At 43.7% G+C, this 13,960-nt stretch overlaps 1 protein-coding gene across 1 annotated transcript; it reads right to left on the minus strand.

Annotated features, from left to right (window-relative positions):
• Nucleotides 1–3,066: 3,066 nt before the first annotated feature.
• Nucleotides 3,067–8,814, minus strand: TMEM254 (transmembrane protein 254). Its single transcript, XM_075717955.1, has 4 exons — nucleotides 8,704–8,814; nucleotides 6,812–6,915; nucleotides 5,530–5,589; nucleotides 3,067–3,187 (listed from the first exon to the last, which is right to left on the minus strand). Exons 1-4 carry the CDS (start codon nucleotides 8,812–8,814, stop codon nucleotides 3,067–3,069), a joined length of 396 nt encoding a protein of 131 aa, XP_075574070.1.
• Between the last annotated feature and the right edge of the window lie 5,146 nt (nucleotides 8,815–13,960).

Here is a 13,960-nt window from a genome sequence, read left to right on the forward strand (position 1 = left end):
TTTTGGTGGGAACTAATATTTTGAAACTTTTTTTGTTTTTTTACAGTGAAGTACTAATATTTGCAAGTGTTTTTTTGGCAGGCTGGGTGGGTTGGGTGTTGATACGGGAGACGGTTTGATACTCAGCCTGGCCTTTGAGCTGCTGTAAGAACATAGGGGCACGCTTGCATTGCTCTCCCCTTTTGCTGTGGAAAGGGTATTCTGATGGCAGTGGAAAGAATTGCTCTACGTGGTTAAGAGTAATCCTTTGTTGTCGCTATTAGGACAGCCTGGAGAAATACTTACACCTGGTATAACCAGCGCTGTTTTGGAAGAGCCTGTTATTAGCCATGAATGTATGTCTCTCTATGGGCTTAGTGAATTGTTGACCTGGATTCATGCTTCTGCAGGCTTTTTTTAACCAATAATTTTGTAAAGTATGATGATACGTTTATCTTGCTGCAATGTTAGGGACACCATAAACACATATTCAGAAATTGTATCTCAATATTATTTTTCGTCTTGTCATTCTGCGCGTTTCTTTTTCCTCAAGACTATTTTACATTAAAAGCTAGTTGGCTTTGCTTATCCCGTTCTGAGTTGGGGATCTCATGGGCTTCAGAAACATCAGAAAAGAGGCATCCATGCTGCTTACAGCTCTGGGACAGAAGCTGAGACTAAATACTTCTTTTTTTTTTTTAAAAAAAAAAAAACAAGTGGAAAAACTGAATTGCTGCCAAGCAAGGGTAGGGAAGAGAAAATGTTTGCAGGTAGATGAATATGACGTAGTTGCATTTCTAAAAAGTTTGATAAGCAACTCCCAACACCTCCAGAGAGCTGCTGAGATCTGTCAAGCTAAAACAAAAAAACCACACCAAACCAAACAAAAAACCCCAGAGAGGCTTTTCCTATTGCCTCTCTGAAAAGAAGCCCTTCTAACTGAGTCTAACAGCAAGCCGTTAACTTCTCCAGGCTGTGATTTACCTATAGCCATTCCAAAGCCCTCCCGGCAGGGCTGTGAAAGCTGTGCTGGTGAGCACCACAAGTGCTTGGTGTGCAGGCTGGTGGTGGGAGGGAAAGCAGCGTAGTAGCTCTGACCTTATGTACAGCTCCACTGATGGAAAGTGAATAGTGGCAAACAAGAACAGACAAAAATGCCTATTAAGAAGAAAAAAGTCTTTTACCACCTTTCCGAAGTCTTTAACTAGCTTCGGTGTTATTGTTACACCCTTTCCTCTGAACAGGAACATTATCATGAAAATGTTGAACCAAAGTTATTCCTTTTATCCCTTCACATTCTTAAATTAATTCTCATTAAGCATTCAATTAGAATTCATCTTGAAACACAAAGTATTACAGCTATACATGTTTTAGTGCCATGGAGAAATTTTTTTTTTTTTTTGGTAGAGACAAATCACATCAATACCTTGCCCTGTTAGAAGTACTAGACTTCTGTGGGACTTACTCTGGAAAGCATACAGCCAGCTCATCCTATATGTTCTAGGTGTGAATACTGATATTGGTGTAAAGATGATGCCTATATATTTTTGCATAGACACTTATTTCCAGGATAAATTAAAAAGAAAAACAACTTGGGTTTGTTTTTTTTTTTTTTTTAATCTTTATTCCAGGGTCACAGACTAAGATAAAAGGTTACATAGTAAAACATAGCTCAGGGTTTTGCTGTTCCTGTTGGATTTCTAGCCACTAAGCAGGAGTTTCTACTTCTCTACAAAATGTTAATGCTATCAGTTCTCCATTTAAAAAAAAAAAACAAAACCAAACCAACCAACACCACCAAACCAAACAACCATTTCAAACCCTTCAGTTCTCCCTGCTTTTAGTACCCACTGAAAAGCAAAAACTTTATGTACCTGTGCTTGAATAAGACTTCTCCATCAGAAGTGTTACAGGCTGTAGGTACTGCACAAGGCATAAGTTTGTTTGTTACTGCCTCATGGAGCTCTTTATTAGAGGAAGAACAAGCTTTTCTTGTCCTTTCTTCCAGAACAGTAGCACCACAGGTGGCATAGTAAAACTTCTCCCCACACCATAGTTACTATTTTAAATAGTTATTACTTTTAAAAAAAGTGCTAAACCAAGACAGGCTAAATTCTTGTTCAAATATTCAAAGGGAAAAGACAGTATGATAAAAGGCTCACTACACTTACAGGAAGTACTCTGAGGGGTGCTTAAGGTGGTCTCTCAACCATAGATTTCAGGCCATCAGCATCTGGGAAACAGTGGTGTATGTTTACTCACTACATCTAATTTCATTCACAAATACAAAATTGTCAGCTAGGTTTTGGAATGGTAATTGATTTTTTTCTTGGACAATAAAAAAAGCTGCCCTCAAAGCTACAGGATTACTACTTTATGCTATGCTAACTCAAAGATTAAAATCTTCATTCAAAAGATGAGGTCATGCTGCCTGAAATTTAAGGCACATGTATTAAACCAAGTTAAAGTGCTTTATGTACCCAAGCTCATCACTGCACCTCAGTTTGAACTGAGACTTGGTTCTTTTAACGTGCCTGCAGCAATACAGCCGTCTGTCTTTTGTGGAAGAAAATAAGTTGACAAAACAAAGTACAAAGACCAGACTGTAACAACAAAAAAGCCAGTAAAATGTCCTGTAGAGAAAATATAGGGAAATTTAAATCCTATCACAAAACAGGTGCAAATTGCCTTGTGGCTGTAAATAACTCTCCCTGTTGTAGAAGAAAATTCCTCCATGTGAAGAGGTAATTTATCTACCACTCCTACCATCTGTCAGGGACTCTTCAATGACAATCAGACTATACAATCTATGTGAAAAACTGCAGAGGAGCAACTTTTGGCTTCTTGCATAATAAACGGGATGAAACGTTGGCAGTGCCAAAACTGCAGGGCTGAATTTCTACTGAACTATCCACAGGGCCCTGATAATTGTCTTGTTTAGTAAGAGGAGAGTTACTCGGGTGGGAGGGCACTGCATCATTCAGCAGGAATGTAATTTAGCTAATTACAGCACCTAGACATGTAAGTGAGGGTGTTTTCTGAAAAATGAGGATGAAGAATGTGAGAAGTGACTTCTTTCGCTGTCTTCTAGTGGTGCTTCTTGGCTGAAGGTTTGTAAGACACCAGAAGACCAAAGGAAGCGTACCCAAATAAAAGTGTCTGAACGAACCATTGAAACTGAATTGCCGAGTCAGTGATTCCTTTAGATCTGTAACATTAACAAAAGCATAAAATGTGTCAGAAAACTTATGGTCTTGCAGACTATACTGTGATACTTAAAGTAAGGTTAGATATTTCTACCCATCCTTGATACAGCAGACTTGAATAGAACATTTGAACTTAACATCATTAATTTCAATCTACTGAAACTTATTTCCTGTGCTAACTAAACATACCAGTTCTTGTGATTTTAGTGGATTTTAAGCTACCTACAGAACAAAGGTTCTTTCAGAGATTTCATGCATACAATTTCCTCAATAATATACAAATTGCAATCTCAGTCTATGCTATTTGAATTGACTTATCCTAGAAGTTTATGTACAAAGAACCAAGAAATTAGAGTAGCTTAATACTCATCTTAATACACAAGTCCGTATATAACTTTTTGTTGACTACATTCGCTGAAGGTAGACTGTATGCTAGCAGGGCAAAGAGGCCTGATAATTACTGTGTGATGCAGGATGGAGAAGCACTGTTACCTGAATTTGTGGCTAGAAAAAGACAGGTACAGAGGGCTGAAGATACCTGACTTGATTTATGAAGCAGGCACCTTCCTATGTCAGTTAGTTTTACCTTAGCATGCATGAATTTTTCTGTATATTACAGAAAATGTCACCTTTTCCTCCACTTCGTTGTTGTTGAGAAATACTACTGAATTTTCAGAGAAAAGAACTGGCATAGGCATGATGGCAAAACCAACAGGTTTCGCATTTCCAGTAAAGTTATGACAGGCGTAACTGTGCTCCAACTCACTAGTTTACAAGGGAGCTCCCTCTACTGACCTTTGCTAGAACAGTTCAGCATAGCCTCTACATGCACGAAGTGATTCTGTAGCAAGTGTTGATTAACACACCATTTCTTAATGTTCATTCTTAAATTGTCTTACCAGTTGTGAAAACCATTTTTTTTTTTAATAATCCCAGCTGCAGTGTTTCCAAATGAGTGCATAAACTGGAAAACTAGGGCTTAAGAAATTTACCTGCTAAAATAAAGCAAGCTTACTTGAATAGACCATATGCAGAAATACAGGCCAATAGCCAATGACAGTACTACTACTGATTAACAAATCTGTATCTGCTTCCTCCCTACTTCTTCCTCATGCCTCCTTTGTGATGGTCATAAGTAGACATCACTTTTACATCAGTAAAAAGTATATGGTGTTTGGTGGTTATAGTGAACTGTCTAATAACCTACAGAAGTATGCCTGAAGAGATGATGATGGACAGGCAATCTATGCTCGCTCCTTCTTATGGGCTTTAACACTACTCTGTGAAACTTCATTACTTAACTTGACTACAATACACCCATTTGGTATATTCACTAGTGATCAAGTTCCCTTGTACTGAAAAATCACCTTAAGCCTATATACCTATCTATCTGCAGAATCAGAGTTAAAGTTTTAACTTCAAAGCTACAGAGTTTAAAACTGGAAGCTGGTAGGAAATTTATTACTAACTCCCATTCTGAAGGCAGAAGGTGTTCATCTATATTGTATTATCTCGAGAACCACCTTAAATCGCTTTCCATGGAACAACATCCCTTTGCCTCCAAGAGATGTTACCCCAGAAGCCTGTGACAGCCAGCTGTGAACTGAACTAAATGAAGCTGGAAAGCCATCATTTTTACAATGGCAAACAGACTGTCCATCTGCTCTGTAGAGCATGAAAACTAGCATCTACGTTCTTCAGAATGACTACAAGCAAAATTCAAGTGAACAGAAGGATGATGTGTTTGGACAGCATACCTTTCCAAACAATTTGTTATCCTGACATAGGAGTTAGTTGGCCTTACTTTTATAGTCTGATTAGTCAAAGTATTTTATCCCACAAGCCTGCAGATACAAGTAGATCCCAAATAGTCCCAAATGGAAATGTCCAATTCTATTCTCACAGTATTGATGCAATCATTTAAGCAGGTAATCGGCAGTCTCAAAATTCTGATGAGGTAAGATCTGATGAAATTATAACACCTGAAGTTATTTCTACACTATCTATTGTTTCCTCTGCTTCCTAAAGTGCAATTTTACCCAGTGAACAGTTAGTTCCGAGGTAGACAGACAAGCTCTGGCAAACCTTGCTGCTGCCAGTTCTGCAAATTGCCATGCCTTGCTTCCCTTGCTTTTGCCACCCTGTACAACAATAACCACGAGCAGAATTTGCCGTAACGTCTTGCGCAGGATAGCAAACTATCACTGCAGCAAGAACTTTATCGGTATCCTCTGAACTAATATTGCTGCTGAGAACCACCAAAATCAGTCTGTAGCTTATGTCACTTGTATCAGAAATCCTTTTCAGAGAATCTGCGTTGGGATGAGGGGAGGGAACAACTTACTGGCATAACTTAACACTGTAGAAGGCTTCTACTACGTGAATCAACCAGGATACCCAGAACCTAATAAAAAGAAAACATGTTTTATTTTGTTGAAAATTAGGGAGAAGACTGTTGTATCCAAGGTGCATTATGCAGTGAATGTAAAACTGACATCTCACTTCAACCTAGAAAGTGAGGCATGTTTCTTATCGGGGGCAGGCGGGGCAGAATAATGCTTAATCTTAAAAGAAACTAAAGTCCACTGAGAAAGTTAGAGGAACTATAACTCATGCAATATGCCTGGACCTGCCATTTCAAGTATCCACTGCGTGTTTCCAAAACTTTCAGCACTTACATTAAGCCAAAAAGATGAATGCTTAGTGAAAGCAGTACAAGTTAATCTTAGTTAAGCGTGCAAAATCTATCCTTTTACTTACGCAAGTATTTTTAGTGGTCCTAATGAGTTACTGAATTTTTTATAGATTTAGTTCTATGAAAACAACTGTGTGTACAGATTCAGAATATATAATATGACTTGATTAGCCAAACTTGGTCTACAAATTTTCATATAGATGCTTTTTTTAAAAAAAAAGTTACACAGGCTATTCAGTTAGGATCAATTCAATACCTTGCTAAAGCAAAAGACGCTCTGAGCAAAGATGAAGGCTACACGATGCATGGTAAAATAAACAAGAAAGTCTTGCTGTCTTCCTGTCTTTACAGGAAGTCAGCAAGTGAGAGACCTAGTTACAGGAAAGTGTTTTACAGCTCTTTTGTTAATTAAAACAACAAAAACTAAGTTTTGTAATGCAGCAAAACTTAGCCCTATGCAGTTTCTTCAGCAGGTTATTTCTCACGTGGACAGGATCAGGGTAAATTAGTAGTAGGGCAGAAAATGTTCTTTAATTGAAGCTGGAAAAAGATGACTCCTAAAGAAGGAATTGGACTACTTGAGTTACAATTTGACAAAAAACCCACTTTTAGGAGGTGTTACAAATAAGTTTACATATAGACTAATAACTGTCTCCAAAAGTAGTATCTTTTTTTTTTTCCTTTCTCACTATAACAACACAGATGCCATATTCTAAGTTGAGTTTTTAAACTTTCATATTGGTCTTAGCCTGTCTAGTCTTCTACGTACTTATTACCTACACCCTTAGTTGTAATGAGCTTGAAAGGAGAGCTCTTTAAATGTAATTAACAACTGGGTTACAGGAAAGCTTGTTAACACAGACTAAGCAGAAGGGTCAGAGAGAGGCAACAGGAGACATGCAAAATAATTGTACAGTCAAATATAACTTACCCATAGCATACCCATTTGTGGTGGTTTTCCACTAAATAATTAAGGAAGCTACCAAATATTCCCAAATAACTATAAGGTATAGTTGAAGGCCAAAGCGTCACCCACTTAAAAAAAACAAACAAACAAAAAAATTAGTTAGCTTACTTCAAGGTAGAATTACTATCAACTTAACCTCCAAATTAGCTTTCTTTTTGCTCCCCCCCTCACCCCCTATGTACGTCGAACAGGGTTTAGGGCTCATCTATGCATGGTACTTTAACTCTTTCGTTCCACTAACCTTGTCCAACACCTATATACTTCAACAAGACCACCAGCCTTCTAAAGCACACTTAAGAAGGTTCAAACCTACGAGATTTCTTTTCCTTGACATACAAGATGCCAAGGTGACAAGTTTAAGGTTGCTATCTGTGTACAAAGACTGCATCTGCACATGAAGTGGCATTTAAGTTGTAAGCTCATTAGCTATTACAGGATTAGCTATTGGCAGCAAAAAATACATTGTCTCTGTCCTGAAGAAGTTAATCTGATGCAACTGACCTGAAGAATTCAAACAATGACTAGACTGAGAAGGAGGAATAACTATTTGCCTACAACTAGGGGATCAGTCTTTCTTATTTTGTCCCTTAAAAAAGAAAATGTCAGATTTTCTTCTATTTTGAACGGGGCACAGAAGACAGTTGAGCACGAAGCCCAAGACCAAAGATGCACGCAGTGTTCAGGCATCTTTCCTGTCGCTGAGTTGTCCGCAGTGCTTATCGCTGTCTGCCTTTATTTTAACAAGCTGTGGAGGAGAAGCAGGGAGTCGGTGAGCTGCGGACTTTAGAGGCCACTGGCAATGCAAGGTAAACACTAAGCTAGGCCAAAGTTCATGCTGGCTTATCTGTCCTCTAGTATCGATGCCGCGGTTTCTAACTACATGTAAATTTGGCTATGCCAAGGATGTGGTGAGATGATGGATTTAAACCGGGAATCTGCTTGAAGCATTCTGTTTCTTGACACAGTCCAAAAGCTGTTTTGTGACCTGTTTGGCCTGCCTTGACCGTCACTTTTTCGGTGGTGGCTCTTAGGTGTAGAAAATCCATACCAAGAGAAGAAAAACTACAAGATGTGGAAGTCAAGGGCTGACCTTCATAAACTTGTTAGATATATCGAAAGTGTCATTAATCTCCCCACTCCAGTAATCTGACCTATCTCAGCTAAAGTCCATTTTTAGACATTAAGAGAACATGGTGAGTGAACTAGTCTGTTTTCCAACAACACTACCAGTTAATAGAGTCTGGAACTAAAGCCATCACTTGTAAATGCACCTTGTGTATGGCTCTAACTGACAGCTGTCCTAGAGCGAGTTTTACTGATGCACAGTGCGGTTCCAAGTTTGCCAATGTAGAAGACGCTTTCACAGGCTACCTGCAACGCAAACTCGGGCAAGCTACAGCATTTGGGGGGTGGTAACCGTACCCAGAGATGCTGTCTGCCTTCAGTGCCGCAGCCTTGCTTCGCTTCGGAATCCCAGGCAAGGATTTTATGGTTGGTTGGGTTTTTTTTTTTTTCTCTGAACTTCCCTCACGGATGTGCTCAGCTCCCTCACAGGCTGACCTGGCCCGAGCAGCTTTTCTCGTTTCCTTTTTCTCCCGGTTTATTTCAGAAAGCGGCGTTTCCACGGGCACCGGGACTATTAAGGAAGCCTGTTCCCCAGCCCCTGCAGCTTCCGAGCTCTCTGCGAGCCCCGCCGGGGACCGCCGCCGCCGCTGCGGTAGCAGCAAACCCAGGGGGGTCCCGATCCGGTCCGTGAGTTTTGCAGCTACAGCCCCGAGGGCGGCGGGGAGCTGCCGCACGCCTCGTCCGAGGGGGTCCCCCCGCCGCCGCGCCGCGGCCCCCCCCCCGCTCCTTACGCCGAGGATGATCATGCCGAAGGTGATGGCGATCATCCAGATGAGCCGGGAGCGCTGGAAGTGGCAGCTGCCATCGCGGAGCCGCTCCGTGCCCGCCGCCACCGCCGTCATCCTGCCGGGCCGCTGCGCTGCTCTGCGCGCCGCGCTGCTAAGGCCGCCGCGACGGGGGGCGGCCCCGCCCGCACCTGGGCGGGGGGCGGGGGCAGGCCGGGCCCGGGGCCGTGCCAGGGCCGGGGGGAGGCCGGGGCGGGAGGCGGTGCCAGGGCCGGGGGCAGGCCGGGCCCGAGGCGGGGGAGAGGCCGGGCCCGGGGCGGTGCCAGGGCCGGGGTCCGGCGGGGCCCGGGGCGGGGCGAGGCGAGGCGGGGCGGGGGAGGCCGGGCCCGGGGCGGGCGTAGGAAGCGCCAGGCCGCCGGTCGGTAGGCGGCAGCCGGGCCGTGCCGGAAGCACCCTGAGCCGGCCGGCGGCCCCGCCTGCAATGAGCCGAGAGCGGAACGGCGGCGGGCCGGGATGGCGGGGTGCCCGCGGGAACGGGGCCATTAGCCGGGGCAGCGGCGCCCCGTCGCCCTCCGGCCAGCCGTGCCCGCCGCCGCCTCTCCCCGCCGCGGTGTGCGGCCGGTGCCGGCTGCCGGCTCTCCTCGGACGGTGCCGTGCGGGTGTGTGGCCGGGAAGGCGGCCATGGCCCGAGAGCTGCAGCTTAGGGAACGCGGTTGTGAAACCCGGCACAAAACCCGGAGTGAGCTGTTCAGCTCGACTCTTTACGAGGGAGCTACAGCCATCCGCTTCAGGGGCGGAGAAGCGGGAAACGCAGGCAATGAGACGAGTACAGCGAAGGCAGCCCCGCACGCAGCGGGCCGGGCCGGGCCTGGGGCCTTGCGGCCAGGGCGCTCCCCGCCGCTCGGCGCCCCGAGGCGGGCGGGGGCAGCGCCGAGGCTGCGCTCTTGCGGCGGGGGGGGGCGAGGGGCGCGGAGGACTGGCCCCGGCGCCGGTGCCTGCAGGTTGCAGATCAGCAGCGGTTCTGGCCGCTGGGCTAAAGCAAGCGGCTAGCGCCATTTCTGTCGCTGAGCAGTCCGCTCTCTGGGAGGGCAGGGGATCCCAAGGGGCTGAGGAGCCCTGGGAACGCTTCCTGGGGGCCCAGAAGGTCTCAGCGGAGCCGGGGAAGCCCAAGCCTACGCGCAGCGTGCCCTTGGCTGACCCGCAGCCTAAGGCAAAACTAAAAGAGGCGCTAGAAGGGTCTAATTTCTCCTGTGTTTATGCGATTTAACTGGTTATAAAGCATGTTGAGATCCACGCTTTGTATTAAATAAATTATTTGAACTACTCCTGGTAAAAAATACACATAAATATGCATATATACAATGCTATATTATATATGTATGTATATAAGGTGCTCCTAGAATACTATGTAATAATCTCCCTTTTGAAAACTACCGATTTTAAGTGCATTAAATCCATCATTTTCTACTCTATGCCACTTTAGGAGTTTGGACTCGGTGATGAGCTTGTCCAAAGAAGTCAGTACGGCCTTGGGAAAGGTGCCCACAGATAGAAATGTTGGGGGGGGGTGTGGGGTGTGTCATGCTTTGCTTAAAGCTTTGCTACCTGTTTGCTTGACAGTGACCTTGACAGGGTAGAGGATAAATAGTGAGAAATGTTGACTGTGCTGTTCTCTCTCCTTGCCTGAAGGCTGAATACGGCTGCTCTTTTAACGATGCGTTAATGGCTGTAACGCTGTTTTCTTCAACGACTAATGCAGCAAGTCCGGACATTTTCCCAGCATGAGCACTGTGTTGCAGAAAAGGGTCGTGCTAGAGGGGATTGACTTTGCATGTGTGGGGGTTAGTTCTGTTCTGTCCTGAGAGCGTTCTGTTTCCCTGTCTCTCTATTTCATTTCCAGCTATTCCTGCCCAAAGCACTGTGCTTTTTCGGCTGAGGTGTTTTGTGGAGATTACAGGAGAGAATTCCTGCAGTGGTAAAACTGCTGGTATAAAAACCACCGAGGTTGGCTACATGGAATACCATCTGCGTGATACAGTTGCCTGGGTTGCTTTGCTGATACAGGGGAAAAATGTGTGTGGCTCCACCTACAACGTCTTGATACCTGGCAGAAATGTCTAAAATTCCACATTCTTTTTTTTTGTAGCCCATTACTTAATTTCTTGCTGTCGAGAACATTCTACGCAAATTGTTTCTGCCTGCCTGTGAACCCGTGTCCAAAGGTTGTGCTGAGATCCTGAGAAGGCCCGAGCTTTGCGGTGGAAGTGCCTAGGACTGCCCCACGCGAGGAGCTCTGCCCACACACCAAGAAGAACTTCTGAAGGCCCAATTAAAGCAGTTTGATTAGAATGTAAACAAAAAGCAACGGAGTTTTTAAAAGGATGGATGTGCTGCTGCGCGGAGTTGACTGGAGAGGGCAGTCAAGTACTCAGGAAAGCAGCGGGCTGTCAGCAAGCGGGCGCTGCTGTGGCAGGAAGGTGTTGGGAGGAGGAAGGTGTTGGGAGGAGGAAGGTGTTGCTGCCCCGGCCATGGGGTGTGTGACCCGTGGCTGGGGACGGGGAGTCAAACCCTTCCCCGTCCTACTGCCCCTTGGAGCAGGGCACACATCTCTGCTGCTCTCGCATCTCTGCAGACATCTGCTTTGTTAAACTGGCTTTGGTGGCCAAAAGCAGCCAGGTGAGGTCAGAGATGATGTCATCTTAGCCTTTCTGTCACACTCCAGTGAAGACTGCTCACACTGTGTCATCCCAGGCAGAGGAGGGGTGGCTGGCTTGCTCTTCCTTCTCTTTCACCAACAATAATTGATTTACCTTTTTATTAATATTAAGTGATATTCTTCCTGGCCCAGATAGACCATGATCACAAAACCAGGTAGCCCAGCACATGGCCCACCAGACGGGGCCAGTCTTCAGGTATGACAGCAGCCCGCGCTTGCTGACACAGGTGTATCTACCAGCCCTGGGCATCTCCACAGCCTTGGACTTGAAAGTGAAATAGTTAATGAACACAACTCCCTGCTCAGACCTTTTGTGGGGGTGGACTTTCAGCCGTTCCATTTCTAATCCAGGATCGTGTCTTTGACCTGACTTTTTAAAAAAGGCTGTTTCCCTTGGCAGAGAGGTGTCTCTGGAGTTTTTGAAGAGGTGAATATAGTTCCAGTTTTCATCATTTACAGCCAGAAGTCCCATAGCATCCTCTAGTCTGGCCAGCACAAGGCATTAAATGTTACCTTGTTTCTCTGAATTGAGATCAGTAACTTGCACTTACTTAAAGCATGCTTTTCAAGGGGCATTTTATCTTACTTTGAAGACGTCAGAAGACAGAGAATCAGAAGACAGACTATGATTAGTCTTTCCTGTGTTTCTTCGGTGGTGTTAGTATGTACCTAACAACTCATTTTGAGGGAGTAATTTCCCAGAGTCTAGCTGAAAAGCTTGCTCTATCATGCTTTGCAAAATGTTTGAATTTATGCCTCCATATTTTGGACCGATAGGTTACCTACCCTTGTGGCCACAACACTGGAAATGTTATTTGTCAGTGAATTGCATTTATTGACAAGTATAATCTAAATTAGAAACTACAAATCCCAAACAGTTATGTGAATTATTGAGAAAATGCAGAACCAATTTACTTGTCCAAGTTTACCAGAAATAAGACTATTTCTGCATGCTTTACTTCACCAATCATAACTTCTGAGATTTCTACTTTTTTCCCTTTCCTCTTTTCTTAATCAGTGCCACAAAGTGACTGAATGAAGACCTGGCATGCTGCTATGAGTTGGCAGCGCTCAATAGCATACTACACACCAAAATATCACCAAGGCGGAGCGCAGGCAGCCAGCTTGGGCAGCTCTGGCCATGCTTCCTAGAAGGCAGATTTAGATTTATAGTTTGGAAAATGTGTCTCTGGTGTGACAGGATTAATGCTGCTCCATGTTCTTTCTCAGGCCTTTCCTATGCTAGAGAACATGCAGATATTGGTAGCTAGTGATCAGCGCAGCTGCCATCACGATGACAGGGCTCTGTAAGCATTTGAAGAAGATGAGCTAATCTAGCTTTACCCTGCTTCAGGCTGCACACATTGCTAAATTGAGTCTATTTTTATAGTAGTCAAGGCCATAGAAAAGAGAGAGAAAGCATAAACTTAAAAACAAGTTGGGAAGAAAAAAAAGTGTGCTCCCTCATAATAGTGTACAAACATATTTATTTTTTCACTTGTGTTACTCAGTTTGGATTTCAAGTTAGGCTAATAATTAAAGCCACAAGTACGTTTTAAGAATCTCATTATGAGATCAACAGGTAAGATTACTAACCATACAGAAACATGAAAATGGGAAGTATGATCCTCTTTGAGATTTCAAAGACAACTACATTAGTTTTTAAAAAAAAGTTTTTTCACTGAAATTGTGTCCGTAGGGTGCTGAGATCTCCACAGTGACTGAGTATGTAAACTGAGATGGGTTAGTTCTGCTGAAAACAATAAAATGGACCTGTGCATTCTTACTGCCTAATCCCCGAGACATAGCTGGCTCATTTCACACACTCTTTATATCAGCATATCATTCTCCTAGATTTTCAAATACTAAAGTTTCTGTTGTACCTTGTAGCGGAGAAAACTTGTTCCCCATTCAGTTTAGAAATATTTACTATCTCTAACTTAGAGATATTGACTATCTCACTTTCATCGGGAAGTACAAAGGGTATTTGCCAGGTAGTCTGCCTCTTTTGTTTGGTGTTCTTGGTAGATGCCAGAGACTAGATAGAGACATGTTAGCTCTTCTGTGTCTTTTAAAATTCTTTAAAAAAAAAAGGGGGGGAAGGGGAGGATTAGTCTAATTCAGACCAACCTTTATGGCGTGAGTCATCCTACTGGAGTCAGTGATGTGACTTGTGTAAACAGCAACTTTCTGTATAAATAAGGACTAAGGGATTGGGCTCCTTTTAGGAAGTTACTTGGAAATGAACTGCAGCCAACTTTAAAATGGATTTGAAGCTGGTATAAAAGAGAGGAGATGCATTCAGTGAAAGTTACCTAAGGAGATGGAATTATCAATCAAACATTTTTTTTATCAGAGTTAAATGACACAATGCTGTAATGAAACTACTGCAAGCAATGTCTGATTCCTAATGTAACTTGTTAACGTGTGACTGTTCCTCTGTCATTTTTAATTTTTAATGGGGAGTTAAAAATTATTTCACTTCAAACTTTTGATTCTAAGACTAGAGAAGCTAAGGAAAAGTACGGTCTTTAAAAATATTTCATG

The sequence above is a fragment of the Pelecanus crispus genome, chromosome 10 (assembly GCF_030463565.1).
Source record: "Pelecanus crispus isolate bPelCri1 chromosome 10, bPelCri1.pri, whole genome shotgun sequence".
NCBI lineage: Eukaryota > Metazoa > Chordata > Aves > Pelecaniformes > Pelecanidae > Pelecanus > Pelecanus crispus.